The sequence below is a fragment of the Lissotriton helveticus genome, chromosome 9 (assembly GCF_964261635.1).
Source record: "Lissotriton helveticus chromosome 9, aLisHel1.1, whole genome shotgun sequence".
NCBI lineage: Eukaryota > Metazoa > Chordata > Amphibia > Caudata > Salamandridae > Lissotriton > Lissotriton helveticus.
Window position 1 is genome coordinate 930,442,450 of NC_136070.1, and position 17,420 is coordinate 930,459,869.

At 46.6% G+C, this 17,420-nt stretch overlaps 1 protein-coding gene across 6 annotated transcripts in view; it reads left to right on the forward strand.

Moving 5' to 3' along the window:
* The window catches only part of LOC144782023 (cytochrome P450 2G1-like), a 701,349-nt gene that overhangs the window by 587,770 nt on the left and 96,159 nt on the right, over nucleotides 1-17,420 (forward strand). For all 6 annotated transcript variants that reach the window (XM_078661140.1, XM_078661139.1, XM_078661142.1 and 3 more), the window contains one exon: nucleotides 1,979-2,108. In XM_078661140.1, coding sequence (XP_078517266.1) covers nucleotides 1,979-2,108 — 130 coding nt within the window. The remainder of the gene's footprint in view (nucleotides 1-1,978; nucleotides 2,109-17,420) is intronic.

Here is a 17,420-nt window from a genome sequence, read left to right on the forward strand (position 1 = left end):
TTAGGCTTCATAGCCTCAGGGCCAGGGAAATTATATTTTCACTGCATTTGATGTTGAACGACAGGAATAGTTACTAGAATGGTGTAAAACCGGGTTTTTGAAATTACATACTGCCTCAAGGCATTTATTCTCATAGAATACTTCTTGCCCACATTTAGGATTTTGGAGTTTTTCCACCTTAAAGATATCTTGCTCTTCTCACAAGTTCTAACAAGATTTAAAGAGCTAAAGATGCAGGTTCTAAATGTGTCTTTCCATCCCATACCATACCAAAAAAGCATAGGGATTGTTTTCTCCTCCGCTTTGGGTCATCAAGATAGGAAGGAATAATCTGGTTCCACTGAAATCCATTGTGCCGCACACATGCATACATCCAAGAGAAACAAAAGTGTGGCTCTCTTGCTAACATTCACCCATTACATGCCCCAGGCCTGCCAAGAACACAGAGGCCCAGTCTGCCTACTCAAACATAAACCTCGTTCTTCAGTATTCCACCAGAAGCCTACCATGGAAGCCCATCGATGCCACTTTCACCCATCATTTCCTTCTGGATCCCCATTAGTGCCCTTTTCCTTGCCAGGGTACAAATCACCCTACAGATCTTAGAAGGCAGTTATCATCATATCAGGTCCTTAGAAATCTCATTCTAGTGCCCCATGTGTAACTCACACCCCTAAGGGAAGTTACTCCTGCAGGTACTCCAGAGTGGGCAAAAAACGCTGTATGAGCCATTACCAGTGAACAAATATTTGCAAGCATTCCTCCCATCATGCTTTGCATGTGTTATCCAGTCTCAAGGCTCAAGTCCAGTTTAATGACCAACTTATTCATGCGTTCTTAAACGTTGCCAAATCCTTCAAATTGGTCTTGTTTGCCTCATGGCTTGTCTGTATGAATGGCACTGTTTTCCTTTGATGGTTGTCTATTGCTGCCCCTTTACAAGCTAGACCCCAAGTTTGCACTGCACTATTTTAACGACACCCCCTTTGTCTGTCTTTGGCTCTGGGTCAGTGTGCAATACATTTGTGCAATGTTGGAGTGTTTTCTCACTTGTCAGCATATATTTTACTCATGTACCCTCTTGTATTTCATTTTGAAATATGTTAGATCAGCTTTTTAAAGTCCTCTTTAGGCTTCCTCTTTTGGTCAATGCAGTTCCCTATAAAATCTAGACTACAAGGTACAGCACGTGGAAATGATCATGTATGTATGGTATGACATCTGTACATATACTTGACTAAAGGAGTTGTAATGACATGCATGTACAGCTACTCACTGTAGTAATTCTGATGCCCTTAGCTATTCTGTCACCTTAGTTCAGTGACAAAAATTCTCTTCTCTCTGCTCGTCTGCATAAATGTTTTGTCCCATGAGCAAGATAAAGAGAACTGAGGCATACAAAGCTGAGCGGTAAGTGTAAAAGGAAGGAAAAGCACCCTGGGTGCTGGCAGAGCAGCAGATAAACTAGAAATGTTCTCTAAAACACCAAATACGAATCGACACCTCAAGCTGTAGGTGTTAGAGTAGCAGATTTACTACAGGGATTGCTTATAATTGAGGTTCGTTATCCAAGATATATATAATTATTCTATACTATAAATTTGGTTGGCCACCAGAATATTTCATTAAAGGGTATAATGATATATTTTTACGTCACCAAGCAATGCTATCTAATAGAAGTGAATGCTGTGATAATCCTGCCCTTTAACCGTTATGAATTGTTTTTATTATTTTTTATCTGTTATAAGGGCTGTATAGTGGCATTATGAGATGATACTTGAGCTACAGTTTGGATTATTGAGAGTAATTCCTGATGTTTCAATTTTATCACGTAATATTCTGAAGAATTTTATCTGATGAGGTTTACTTATTTGTTGTATTAATGTGTTTTTATGGATGATTGTAAAACGTGTATGGCTTTGTAGCCGAGATAAAATTACTACTACTATATAATTATTCGTTTTTTTTATATTTGCAGAAAGAGCCTTGGTTCAGTAATGAAAATCTGGTGGCTTCAACCTTTAACATGTTTACTGCTGGGACAGAAACTACGACAGGCAGCATCCAGTACAGTCTCCTGGTGATGGTAAAATACCCAAACATTCAATGTAAGAGACACACAAACTATCTCAGTACAGCCAGTTGGTTCAGGTAAAATACCTGCATGTCTTGAGCAACAGATCTCAATTCCTAATAAGACAATTGTGGTGATGGTAAATACATATGTGTTCTTTTTTAATTCTGCCAAGAATGTTCCATAATAAGAAACTAAGTGTCATGTGTAGACTATCTGATTTATGTTTAAATCTGTAATAACTGATAAAAACACCACCAAAGGGGAAACAGCTCTCGTCAGTGTGCCCACATATGAACAATGATAAACACCTACACAACCACAAACTAAAAAGCTATTAAAATAAAGGAACGTTGGAAAGAATGAACCAATGTTATTTATTCCTAAAGGGGCCAGCACATCTAATTGTGTTATACAAGGTTGCAGCAAGAAAGACTGGTCTAGGATTATTCTGCTTTAGGTTTGCTGTTAATTGATGTCATTAAATACTGTTTCTTCTTCTTTTTGTTTCCGCCAGTGTTTTGTGCTTGAATTCAAGGTGTAGGGTTTCATTTTGAAGCATGTTTTAAATCTGATCTAAAGACTTCATATTTGAACTTTTTTCAGTGTTTAATTCTGCCACTGATAGGTGGAATGGCTGGCTCATACGAATCTTGGCCAGTATTTATCAATACATTTACCAAAAGACAAAGAATGAGTAAAACTCTTTAAAACATCAACTCCCTTTTTAACAAGTCAGCATTGATAGTAGGTCAACTGCCAAATACACCAAGCTTTAAACCTTCATACCAAGAAGAGGCAGTGTGACAGGTACTTTTGAAAAAGAGTGCTGTTATCATGCACATGGGATAGTGGTGACAATATGGTACAATTCTTTCCATTTACCAACACAATTCATAGCTAAAAGGTGTGCAATTGTTATGTATAATACCTTCAACTAATTCTGGTCTGTTAAAAAGTCAGAACTGACAAAGTAAAGCATTTGCCATGCAGGCACTCATCAGCAATGAATGGCAACACAACAGCAGCACTACTACTACCTTAATGTAGTCAGGCAAAGAGTGCAGTAAAGCAGTGGCAAACATGATTAAAGCACCATGTTTTGGTGCTTCAGAATGCAGGGCTACAAATCAATTTGTTGTAAATCAAAATGTTAAAGGTTTCACAAGGTATTATGCCGGTGGCTGGATTGACCAGTACTACAATGTCACATTCGGTAAGGAGGAGGTGAATGACCCCTAACTGTGTATTAGAATGTGTTTTATTAAAACATTTGAATATAGCTCTCTGACCATTTGAATCCATTAATAGCCCCATGAACCAGACACGGTCATGACACAGTGAGTATGAGAGGTAATGAGATGTGAGTGTGAGTGTGAGTGAGAGTGCAATACACAGACTTTGTATGCTGAAGACAGTTCAACATAAGTCCATTGTGCACACTGCTTCTGGTAAAACGCTGCACTAAAAAACTCGGTGTTGTCTATTTCCAGGTTAGGGTGCTGAATAAGCCAAGAAAACCACAGATTTCAAAAGGTTTGGAGAACATTGAGAAAACACCAGTAAAATGCATACAAAATAAACACTGAAAATGGGACAGCCTAGACATGTACAAAGTACACAGGCAAAAGGACCTAACTGCCATTTAAAATGTCTTTAGCTATGGGGGTTCAATGATGCTCCATTGAAGATTTAGGCCATCATCTCTAAGTTATAGATTCTGTGATAAATGCAATTATTGAAAACACTGTAGTAAAGCAAGAGCATTTCTCAATTTAAAATAAGCCACAGATGAACTCAATAGTTGACTATAGGACACTAATGTGACAAAAGACCTACTTCAGCAGCAAAATTGAAAAGAATATAATTCTTATCAATATTCTGATTTACTTACTTATCATGCAGTGATAAAAGATATGAAACGACCTTCTACTTGAGATTAAAAAATGTAAATGGAATGCCCTTATGATATAATTCTGCACACATACTAGAGATATATAAAAGTTATTAATACTTTGACGTGCATCTAATTATGAAATCGATTTAGGAAGCAATAAAATGTGTGAGTAATGTAGGATATTTCAAAATACATGCAAGCTTTCCCACTATGCAAGTGTTTCTTACGCTGGTATTCGACTACAAGCCCTTCTATGGCTCTGAATTTGGCCAAAACCATAGTGATTCTGCATCTCCACCTCATACTTATTTAAGCAGCAAATCATGACCTACATGACTTACAACCAAAACTACACTTTTGGAAGTGTTCAGGTATTTACAATTAAGATAGTTTCTGAATTTATTTTTCAAGGGCCAATCATAATCAGCACAAGGAGAGGTTAAGCAAAGATTAGAAGGGGCAAGATGGAAAGAGGAAGGAAAGGAAAAAGGAATGGAAGGGCTTATGATAGTTAATGGCCCAATGGAAGGTGCCCAATGCTCATCTATAATTTAAACAATTCACACTTCAGGATGCTGTAACATCTCTGCAAAGTGACTGCAAAAGTGGTAAGAAGGGGACGGGGAAAGGGGTAGAAAAGGAAGAAGTAAAGAACAGGAGAATAACTGTTCAATGGTTCAATGGTGCATGATTAGCAAATGCCCAAGGCACATGAACATCTCTAAAATGGGAACTTTCCTAGCTTCATTGAAGAGGAAAGCAAACATTTTATCTGAGACAATGAGACAATTATAATATGAACATTCCTTCATAACTAACTCTACCAGTAAGAAGTAATGACACAAAGGCTTTATGATGTTATCTGTATTAGAAAGCAACCTCTTCTGTAGCAAATATGTAGCTTCAGGAATGTAATATTTCATCAAATGATTTGACAGTATCCAACATGCCACCGACTCCAACGCAACTGAAGAGCCAGACAGGGAAGATATACTGATTGTATACCTATCCCAAAGAGCTCTCTCCAGCATTGAGACTAAAGTTCTTAAGAAAGGTATGGACTTTGTATCCACACCAAATAAGGATAGATTCCAAATAAATTGCGAGTTACACCATTTTTTTCCGCAAAATCCGCTTAAGATCCTTTTTCCTTGACAAACCTGAACCGCAACAACTAGATTCAGGTTTACATACCCCTTCTAGGTTTACACCCTCAGCTGGGCTAATACCTAATGAACTTTTGACCTTTCAACAGGTGGTACTAAAAGAAGTTGACAAATGCACTGAGGGACCCACGTTTCAAGCAAGTTTAACTGTGAGCTACAGGCAATAAAATCACTTGCCAATGACCCCCCAGATCACGATCAGGCGAGCATATAAGGGGGAGCGTTTGTAATCATGTCCACTGTTAACTTCATATGATAACCTCGCTGAGGAGTGTGAAGCACTAATGGGAAATCTGAGTAGGGCTATAGATCTGGTGGCACAGGTCCGGACGGAAAGAATAAGAGATAAGGGCAAGGGAGCCCCCTGGTATAATGAAGATCTTCGAAAGAGGAAACAAATCCTCTGTCAAGCTGAAAGATCATGGTGTAAATTATACTATCCAGACGCACTTGCACACTATAAAGCCCAGTTAACGCTATATTAAAAAGCCATAATGGACAGGAAAGGTGAATACTATGAGGACAGAATAACGGAGGTGCCAATGAACAGAAAGAAACTTTTAGAATTTTAATCGAGCTTAGCCAGAAGTCAGAACAAGATTTGGCAGTGGTTGCAATGGACTGCATTAAACTTCAGGACTTTTTTCTCCAGAAAGTCAGGGACATCCTCACTGAAATAGACAACAGCCCAATGTTTCAGTTGGATACAGACCAGACCCAGCTCCCCTGTAACCCAGATGTGAGGCTCACTATCTTTACTAATCTAAATTCAGCTTGGATATCATGTCTGATGAATAGGGACAAATCTGGCTCCCCACCGATCTTTGCCCACCAAGGATTTTTTCCATGGCCCTTCCTGGGCTAGAAATTATGATCCTTTCAGTACTCAATAATTCCTTAGAGACAGGCTATTTGCCCATTAGCATGAATGAAGCCAGAGTCACCCTTCTACTGAAAAAGCCAGGGGCGGATGTGGCCAACCTTAAAAACTGTAGGCCCATCTCCCAGCTCCCCTTTCTGGCAAAGATTTTGGAGCAAAACAAACAAGATGATGGACGAATGCTGCACAATGGCAAAACCTTCACCCCCAGTCACAGATCTGGGTTTAATCCATCGTTATTTTGCTCACCAAGCAACCCCAGTTCAGACATGGCCATATGCAAATCAGTCTGACCCTGTGCCTCATGGGAACAGTCCAGCCCGAACTGCCAAGCAATGCCTTCCCTGGACCGGAACCAAGCTTCCGAAGACCGGTTTCTGGCATTTCAGCCGCCTTCACGCTTTGTTCGCCATAAGTTGGCAGGGTATGCTCAGACGTGAGTCCCTTGCTCACTTTGCCACTGGATTCAAGCAAGCCGGGGTGAAGACAGCTGAAGCCCTATGACGAAGTGGTGATGGTTTATGATCTATGTGATGTAATGCCAAGTGCCTAGTGGCACAGTGATACAGTGTACATGTACTGATGGTCTTCACCTTATGTGCATCTTTGTGACAAGAGCCTAGTGGCGCAGTGTTTTATGTGGTTATGGTCCTATGTGGTTTACCTGTCTTCTTTATGACAAGCGCTTAGTGGGGCAACCAATTATGTTATGGCGTCTAAATGTTTCATATGCTACTCAGTGATTTACGGTCTAATGTGCTTTGTGTATGTGTAAGTATTACAAAGGCTATTTTTATATGTTTGTTTATGTTTATGTTTAAGGATTTCTAGAGCCCATGGCTGACCGTAAGCATCCCAGCGCTAATATAACCTTGTGTGCAGTCTCTTTTGTGGTGCAGTGGTCTTAAAATGTTTTTATACTGCCCTCCCCCCTCCAGTGGGAAATAAAATCATCTAGCCCCCTCAGAATTATTCACAATTGTTTTATTAAATTGGCAATGTTTTAATAGGTCTATACATATTTTAAAAGTGCAGTTACATTCTGTTACTGTTTTAAAAATGCAATCATATACCTGATTTCCAAACATAGTGTTCTGGTCAGGCAGGTCTTACTAACACTGACAAGTATACACAGTGTGACTATCGGAAATGGGGGTGGAGAGTTTGAAGAATATTTGGAGTTCCTTCCATTTTGACACCTTCCAGCCAGGATATAAATAGCAAAAGATATTAGTGATGGCCCATTAGAGAGCAGTTTGGTGCCACTCATTTTTTCATCTTAAACAAAACACTGTTATCATTATAATGCTTCTTGGCCCTGGGATCACTTGAGCCCCACTGGGGGGCCACCCCCCAGTTTGAAGACCCCTGGCCTAGTGTGTTACCGGTGTGTGTGTGTAGCGCAAATGCTTTACACATTGCCTCTGGGATAGGCCTGACTGTTCTGCCAAGCTACCAAGGGGGTGAGCAGGGTTATCTTGGGTGTGTAACTCCCTTACCCTGACTAGAGTGGTGGGTTCTGCCTGGCTTTGGCACATGCCCTAGCCAACCAGAAACCCCATTTCTAACAATGTTTGATTTGAGGCCAATACCACGACAGGCAATCCCTCACCGGTGGCTCCTGTAATTTGGAATTCACAACATCCACCACCCCACATGGGGCTTATGACGTGGATATCCAGGTACAATTACCTCAGTTTGTCAACCTACTGACATTCCTCCTTTGGGTTGAGGCAAAATTGTCCCTCCCCAACGTCGCGCCCTCACCTAACATAACACCCATTTCTCCATGAGGTACCTCTTGTGAGTGTACTTTTATTTTATATTTAGAGTGGTTAACCATTAAGCAGTTATTTTCACATCTTCTGTTACCCCGGACCCTGAAATGACTGCGTAGCAAGGTAGGGGTTTCCACCTAACCCTTCCAAGTGGTATTCCACCCTCTTCCAACATGGCGACCGCACCAGGTTGCCTTCCCATTGCACAGGCTTTGCGTTCCAGGCATGGTTACGGGCAGGCGCAACTGCGCACAGCTGCAACTAGTATCCTCAAGTACTTATTCCTGCCTCGTTTTCTGGACCCTCACCTCTGAGGTGGCAGAGACTGGGTAGGTTTGCATCCTCACTTTGCAGAAGGACACAGTAAGTGCTATTGACTCTCCCTGCTTGGGAGACTCAGCCTAACCGCTCCCAAAGCCTCTTCCGAAACCTCTATCCAAACGCTAACCACAATATTTAAAAATTCCTGTTTACAGTTGTGTCTTCAGCCAACTAAAATTTTGCTTGGTACCTACATGCACCGAGTGGGCCCTCTACCTTCCCTAATTGGGTGGGTATAACCTAAGGACCCAGTGCTACTTTGTATTATTTTATGGTGGCTTCATGTGTGTCATTTTTTTTGTTTGGTTTTAACCGGTCTTCACACTTGCGATCTTGGTGCCTTTAATATTACGGAGTGACTCACAAGCACATGTGTTTTTTTTGTCAACAACCGTACTCCTTCTATTACTCAACTTTATGGTAGCTGTCTAAACCGTTTTTTTGTTTCCACTACAGGTCATTGTTTTACCACCACTAAAGGTATAAATCTTTCTACTACAATGTGATGATAGTAATTGGATAAATACACATTAATAAAGATAATATTCCCAATCACTTTGTAGATTAGCTGTGAGCTCAAAAGCATCAAACACATTATGCATGGTGATTAATCAGCCCTCAGGATAGAGGTCAGGCAGCAGAGTACATACCCTGTCTCACCAGTGGTCACCGGCCATAGTTTGAGCTATTTGCACAATGAGTCTCATACGTAAACCTGGGCATAATACACCGCACCACTCGTGGAGTTTGCAAAGTTTTGACAACTCCGCCTTCTGCGTAGAACACTGAGTTGCCGAAAAACTCTGCATTCCGCAGCTGAGCGGAGGTTTTTTTGTTTGCATGCCCGAAATTAGTTTTTGCACACGCTGGAGCAACTTGCCAGGTGCCTGCGATTGCTGACGAGATTTGCCGAGCCGCTCCCAAGCACCACGAGATTTGCTAGGTGGCCGCATGGTCCTGCGAGAGTTTGTGATCGTGAAAACGTCATTCGGACATGCCATCGGACTTCTGGCTGAAGTTGTGTGAAGAATGCGATCCCAAACACGCAGAATCTAACGCATCTGCAATCTGGAGAAGATTCTCTCTCAAGCAGCATCAAAACCTTCTCGAACTGACGATTTGGATTAAAAAAGCACCTCAAATTGATATTTGGCTGTACTTTTTTGTGCTATGAGCCCTTTTTCTGTTTTAACTTTTTTTTTAAGAGGAAGGAAGTGCCTCAGAGTCTCCAACTTCCTCTTCCTGTTCAGCAAGCTCCTCCCAGGGTTTTGTCCATCTCTTGGTCACTTTTCAATTGGATTTGGAGCTGGAAGGATCACTCTTTGTATGTGCTGCATCATATATAATTGGATTTGATTGAGGACTTTTGAATTTGAGATTTCACAAGTAAGTTGGAAAATTTGTGTTTGTTTGATTGGGGCCATGCACCTAGATTTATTTTTACTTTCATTTTTTTTCATTTATTGTGGTGGGTTCATTGTTTTTTTTAATGTATTGTGGTGGGTGGCTTGTAGCTTCAGTAGGGCCCTAGTTGTTTCTTTGTAAGTAATTGTTCTGTGTTTATCAAGGAAACATTTTGCACAGTTCACAACATTTTCTCCAACTTTTGAAACCAATTTGCAATATTTATTTAATTCACTATGTATCCCAGTAGTCTGCCAATGGGCCTTTCAGCCAGTAGGCCCAGAGCTACTCATGGGTGCATGAAACAACTATTTCTGTGGTGTTTGTTGAATTAAACATCATTGAGGGCATGGACTGCATTGGATTAAAATACAAAATGTGTTTTTTTGGAGGTGTTCACTTTTTAATTTTTTTCATGTGTGTTAAATCAAATGCTTTTGTTGGATGTGTTTGGTTGTAGCTTGCAAACTTTTTTTTAGCTCTGTGGATTTTCTTTTTTGGCATTGTTGCATAAAGAAGATGTGTTGTTTAGCATGCCTCCTTTGTTTGGCCAGTGTATGAGTGTGTTTGTAACAGTGGACCATCATTTGCCTTGACCGAGCCTCAAACTTGTGTCCATGGGCCATTTTGCAAAGTCTGTGTCCAACCATATAAGCCTGCTTGAGTTCATTGTTTTCCAGGCCTTCTGCTTGTTGTTGTTGTTGTTGTGTTGTGAGTGACCATGTGGCTGGCGGACATTTTGTGGAGGCAGTTAGTGTGCTTTTGCCATATGCCTGCATGTCTTTCCTTTGTTCCTCTTGGCTTATTGCTTCTTGTTGTGGAAGCCTGACCATGTTGCCGGTGGCCATTTTGTGGAGGCAGTTAGTGTGCTTTTGCCATAGTCCTGCATGTCTTTCCTTTGTTCCTCTTGGCTTTTTGCTTCTTGTTGTGGTAGCTGGTCATGTGGCTGACGGCCATTTTGTGAAAGCAGCCAGTGTGCTTTTGCCATAGGCCGACATTGTCTTCCCTTTGTAGCCTTATTATTGCTTCTTGTTGTGGCCTGGCCATGTGGCTGGTAGCCATTTTGTGAAGGCAGCCAGTGTGCTTCTGTCATAAGCCTACATGCCTTCTTTGTGGTGGCCATGTCCTCTTGCTGGTTGTTGTTTTGCATGTAATTTTTTCTTTTATTCAGCAAGAAATGTAGCACAGTTCACTACATTTTCTCCATGTTTTTAATAAATTTGAAATATTGATTTCAATTGATTCACTATATGGCACAGTCTGCCAATGGGTTTTCCAACCAATACTAGGCCCAGAGCTACTCATGGGTGCATGAAACTGTTACTGTGGTGTCTGTTGAATTAAAAAACATAGTGTAGGGCATGGATAGCATTGGATTAAAAATATGGTGGGTTTTTTTTCACCAGGTTTTTTTCATGTGTGTTGTTAAGTTACTTGTTGGATGTGTGTGTTTGTAACGTGCAAACCTTTTTATCCCTGTGGATTTTTGTGTTTGTCATTGTTGCATTAAAGATGGGGGGGGGCAGATTTACAAGCCCCTTGCGCCACTTTTGCGTCACTTTTCCCATGTTAAAAATGACGCAAATGTGGCGCACGGGGCTTGTAAATCTGACCCGTGTTGTTTAGCATGCCTCCTTTGTTTGGCCAGTGTGTGTGTTTGTAAAAGTGGGCCATAATTTTCCTTGGCGGAGTCTCCCCATGTGGCCTGTGTCATTTTGTAAAGTCTGTGTCCATCCATACTCCATTATAGGCCTGCTTGAGTTCATTGTTTTCCAGGCCACCTGCTTCGTGTTGTTGTGTGACCTGTGGCTGGTGGCCATTTTGTGGAGGCACTTAGTGTCCTTTTGCAATATAGGCCTGCATGTCTGCTTTCCCTTTGTTCCCCTTGGCTTAATGCTTCCACTGTCATTTGTCAGCTTCAGCTCACTTAGTGATGCACAATGCCAAACTGTTACATTTGTATTTTTGTTCTTCTTCTTTCCTATCCTTCCTGAGTGTACTACTGTAGTATGCACAGTAACACAGTACACAATGAAAGCCATTGTTGTTGTTGTCAAAGTCTCACAGTTGGTTGCACTGTATTGTTAATTGTTTTAATAACTGAGTTAATAATATAATAACACTAACAAGTGTGACCACACACACTAAATTATATTATATTTGTTTGTACTAGTAATTGAACCACAATAATGCCACGTTTCACTGATATTCTTCTTGCTTCTTTCCTTTAGGTGCACAACAGCGGAGGAGACAACATACACCATTGTGCTGCCAGACAGAGGGCCTGCGCACGATGTCACGTGACATGTGACCACAGACGAGCATCTCTTCAACTTGTGCCACTGCATGCTAACTGACATCTTCAAGATGGTCCCAAACAAATGTACCAGGTCCAGTACCAAGAAAGGTGACAGTGAGAAGAAGAAGGCACTGCCATTTACCACCACTGGTTTGTCTCCCAAGTCCTTTTTTAATTAACCAAAAAGTGTGCCTGCAGCAGCGGTGTCCAGGGAGCAATCTGGGAGCAGCACCCCCACATCAGTGGACCCACCCCACCAACCTAGGACCAAGCCCACGTCTGTCCCAGAGGCAGCCAGTCTAATCATGACAACGCCCACAAGCAGTCATGTTGAAATTGACTTATTGTTATTGCAAAGTAGTACCCAATCAAATTTGCAGGAAACTCAGCTAAGTGGGCAACAACAGCCGCAACCACCCCAATAGTAGTTGTTCCTCCCAAAGTAGGGGCAGTTCAGGAGATAGAGCTTCCTGGTCAGGAAGAAGAAGAGCAAGCCACTCTTTCAGAAGATCCATTGTGTTCCAGATCCCAGCAAGGAAAAGGAGGGTTGGTCCATCAACTTCTTCTGCAAGCCCCCTTCTGATGATCTAGACACAACTTGGATCCTACCTCAGTCTGAGAGTGACAAATGGCACGAGGAAAGTTGAGGGGAAACGAAGGTTTGATTAAGCCTTAGAGTTATGGATGTTGATGTAGAAGAGGAGGATGATGATGATGAGCCAGTCATCACAGACATTAGCCCAGCGCCAGTGGAAACCGACATTACCCCATCCCAAATTACTGTGAGGGATGTGGCATGGATACAACCTACACAGATACCACCAACACCACCTACAGCTGCCATATTTACAAAGTCCCAGTAGCGACCTACATTCACCACAACAACCACCTCAGTAGAAGTAGGTACTGCAGAGACTCAAACATCACACCCACCTACCAGTTCATTCGACTTTGGAAGTGGTACCAGCAGCGTCAGAAAGTTGACCTACCCAGTTTGGGACTTAGGAGGGTTATTGATCTCTGGTTGGTAGAAAACCTCAAAGGAATATGGTTGGAGTTCCACAGACCATCACTCTATGCGCGGTGGCCCATTTATAGCCATGCCTGCACAGAGAGGGATCAACGGCTTGTGGTCAGTAACCACCTGGTACTTTTGCCCACAGAGATACAAGTGAAAGTGCCTTCAGACCTATCGAATCACCAGAGCCTCATGCTCAATCTGGGCATCCCGCGCCTTTGTGTCAGAGAGGGCCTGTTAGAAAGGCAACCCCGGGGGAGGCAGAAGATGTCTGACTGGCCACCCCTAGGTCCACCTCTCCGTTAAGAAGCAGCCGAGCGTTACTGAGAGGCCTCCTGGGTGAGGGCCCTCTCCTAGGATCGTACAGCAGAGTAACCACAACACTACAAATGGACACCACACCAGAGGTCGAGTTCGTAAGCTTTATCAAGAAATAAAGGCTGCTGGTTCTCAGCGCTATGTACAAGTAGTTCGAGGGGTCTTTAAAGTCTCTAAAAGGGGGTCAGGGTAGCGGGACAGTCTCGGTTGGGGTGTAGGACGGGATACCCTGCGCACGGCTCTCAATCCTCGAGCCGGGGGGTTCCGAGAGGTCGAGCCGCGGCAGCACCAGCAGGCTCTCCAGATGATTCGGCAAAGGTGGGCCGCGGCTGCGCCAGCAGGCTCTCAAGATGGTTCGGCAAAGGTGGGCCGCGGCAGCGCCAGCAGGCTCTCAAGATGGTTCAGCAAAGGTGGGCTGCGGCAGCGCCAGCAGGCTCTCAAGATGGTTCGGCAAAGGTGGGCCGCGGCAGCGCCAGCAGGCTCTCAAGATGGTTCGGCAAAGGTGGGCCGCGGCAGCGCCAGCAGGCTCTCAAGATGGTTCGGCAAAGGTGGGCCGCGGCAGCGCCAGCAGGCTCTCAAGATGGTTCGGCAAAGGTGGGCCACGGCAGCGTCAGCAGGCTCTCAAGATGGTTCGGCAAAGGTGGGCCGCGGCAGTGCCAGCAGGCTCTCAAGATGGTTCGGCAAAGGTGGGCCGCGGCAGCGCCAGCAGGCTCTCAAGATATCCTCGGGTTACAGGGACAATGAGTTCTTCTGGTGTCAGCCGTGACAGCGTCAGTAGGGCTTTCCAGTCCAGGATACAACTGCCGTCCTACTCCGGGGCTGGCCCAGATATAGGACTGGAGTCCTTTGATGTCCGGACCCTCGCGCCTGGGGGCCAGAGGGGCCGGGAAGATGGTGTCCAGACACCCAGCAGGGGGGTGGAGCCAGCACCCAGGGATGCCGGGGGCGATCGATACCAGACGTCCGGGGATGGTTGGAGGCCCATCGAAACTTCCCTCCTCTGGGATCTGTTGAGTGGCCACTCGACCACCTGGGTAGATCTTGGTGCCTCGATGTCGGGGCTTCGCTGGGGCCTGGGCCGGGGCCGAGGCCACGTGTTCGTGACGTGGTGGTCCCAAGATGGAGTCGGGCGAGGCCTCGTGCTCAGGACGTGATGGGCCCATGATGGAGTCAGGCCGGTGTGGTGGCCCGGGGTGGTAACCGGACCGATAGTGTTGGTGCGTGCAGGATCGGGCGGAAGGGGCCGTCCGGGGCTGTGTGGAGGGCCGATGTCGTCCGGGGCCCGCCACGCGGGAGGGGTAGGACCACGCCACGAGGCTGGGTCCAACACGTGTCCCCCCCAGCTGAAGGCAGGGGAGAGTCACCCATCTTCTTGGGGATTCTCCTCGCCGAGGCGGAAGAATCGGGACAGGCCGTCAGCATTGGCGTGGTCGTTGCCGGGGCGATGCTCCACAGTGAAGTCCATCCCTTGGAGGGAGATTGACCATCGCAACAGTTTCGGGTTTTCTCCCCGCATCTGCATCAACCACCGTAGAGGCCGGTGGTCGGTCTGGACCCGGAAGTGGGTGCCGAAGAGGTAGGGCCGGAGCTTCTTTAGGGCCCACACGACGGCGAAGGCTTCCCTCTCGATAGTGCTCCATCGCTGTTCGTGCTCTATCGCTGTTCTCTGGCCAGCAGCCGCCGGCTGATGAAGGCAACGGGGAGGTCGGCCCCTTCAGGGTTCACTTGGGAGAGGGCCGCCCCAATGCCGTGCTCCGAGGCGTCGGTTTGGACCACAAACTCCCGGCTGTAGTCGGGGGCTTGGAGCACAGGGGCGGTGCACATAGCGGTCTTTAGGGTGTCGAAGGCTACCTGGCACTCGGGGGTCCAGTGCACCCTTTATGGTAGTCTCTTTGAGGTCAGTTCTGTGAGGGGCCCCACAATGCTCCCATAGTTTTTGATGAAGCGCCGATAGTAACCAGTGAGCCCCAGGAAGGCTCGGACGGCGGTCTGGGTGACCGGGGGCTCCCAGGCCTGGATAGCGTCAATCTTTGGCTGGAGGGGAGCCACCTGGCCGCTCCCTACTTGGTGTCCCAGATACGTCACGGACCCTTGTCCTATCTGGCACTTGCTGGCCTTTATGGTCAGTCCGGCCCGACGGAGGGCCGTCAGGACCTCCCGGAGGTGGGTCAGGTGCGCATCCCAGTGGAGGCTGTACACCGCAATGTCGTCTAGGTAGGCGGCGCTGAACTCTTCTAGACCGGCCAGCACTCTATTCACGAGTCTCTGGAAGGTGGCCGGGGCGTTTTTCATGCCGAAGGGCATCACCTTGAAATGGTAGTGGCCATCAGGGGTCGAGAAGGCTGATCGCTCTTGCGCTCCAGGTGTGAGGCCGATCTGCCAATACCCGGCCGTGAGATCGAAGGTGCTGAGATACTTCGCTACCCCCAGGCGATCAATCAATTCATCCGCCCGGGGGATGGGATGGGCGTCGGTCCTGGTGACGGCATTCAGCCCCGGGTAGTCAACACAGAACTGGAGCTCTGGGGGCGTGCCGGGTGCGGCGGCTTTAGGGACCAGGACAACTGGGCTGGCCCACGGACTGTCGGAGGGTTCGACTACCCCCAGCGCTAGCATCTTGGCCACCTCGGACTGGATGCAGGCCCGCACTCGGTCGGGCACTCAGAAAGCTCGGTGTCTTACAGGCGGGCTGTCTCCGGTGTCTACATCGTGGACACACCACCGGGTGACTCCAGGGGTGAGGGAAAACAGATCTGCAAACTGCCCCAGCAGCTGCCGGCAGTCATGGTGCTATTCAGGGGTCAGGATGGAGGAGAGCATGACCCCTTCGATGGAGCCGTCCTTCTCAGTGGTGCTCATGAGATCTGGCAAAGGTTCGGAGTCGTCTTCAGCTCCGTCATCGGTCGCTAATAGCAGACTTAGTTCAGTGCGGGCAGGGTGCGGCTTGAGCCGGTTAGCGTGTAGAACCCGGAGGGGGTTCCTGGGGGACTCCAGGTCCACCAAGTAAGTGACGGGGCTCTTGCGCTCCACCACCTTGAAGGGCCCCGTCCATTGGTCCTGGAGGGCGCAAGGTTCAACCGGGGACATGACCCAGACCTGCTGGCCTGGCTCGAATTCAATGGACGAGGCGTTCCGGTCATACCAGCGTTTCATCTCCTTCTGACTAGCCTCCAGGTTGGCTTCGGCCAGTTCCCGGAACTTCCGAGTTTGGTTGCGGAGGGTCAGGAGGTACTGGTAGACATCTGGTGGAGCACCTCGGACAGCCGTCTCCCAGCCTTCTTTGACCAGGCTGAGGGGGCCTTGGACCGGGTGCCCATACAATAGTTCGAAGGGGCTGAACCCCAGGGACTTCTGGGGTACTTCGCGATACGCAAACAGGAGGCAAGGCAGCAGAACATCCCATTTGCGTCGTAGTGGCTCCTCTAGGCCCTTGATCATTCCCTTCAGTGTTCGGTTAAACCGCTCCACAAGTCCATTCCCTTGGGGGTGATACGGGGTGGTGAACTTATATGTGACCCCGCACTGTTGCCACAGGGATCGCATATACTTGGAGATAAAGTTTGTGCCCCGATCACTCACGACTTCTCGGGGGAAGCCGACTCTGGAGAAGATCCCCATTAGGGCTCGACCTACTACTGGGGCCGTGATGGTTCGGAGGGGGATGGCTTCCGGATAGCGGGTGGCATGGTCTACCAGAACGAGGATGAAGCGGTGCCCTTGAGAGGTGCGGGGGTCCAGGGGCCCCACGATGTCTATCCCTACTCGCTCAAAGGGGGTGGTGACCACGGGAAAAGGCTGGAGCGGGGCTTTGACTTTCCCCCCGCTCTTCCCACTGGCTTGACAGGTCGGGCAGGTTCTGCAGTGATTATGCACATCGTTGCGCATTTTCGGCCAGTAGAAATGAGTCACCAGGCGGCTGTAAGGTTTGTCCTGCCCCAGGTGCCCGGCGAGGGGCACATCATGTGCTAAGTTCAAGAGGAAGTCTCTAAATCGGAAGGGAACGACCAGCACCCGGCTGGCACCTAGTTCGGCAATCTTCTGCTCACTGTAGAGAAGGTCGTTGTCCCAATAGACCCAGTGGGACCCCGCCGGGTCCCCAGCGGCTTGAGTGGCGGCTTGTCGTCGAATTCCCTCGAGGGAGGGACAGGTGCTCTGTTCTTGTCGGAATTGTTCGCGGGTGAGGCCACCTTCTTGGCGCCACTGAGCTAGTTCTGGAAGGTGGCCGAGCTCGGAGATTTCTTCATGGCTGGGCCCCTGGGGGCCGG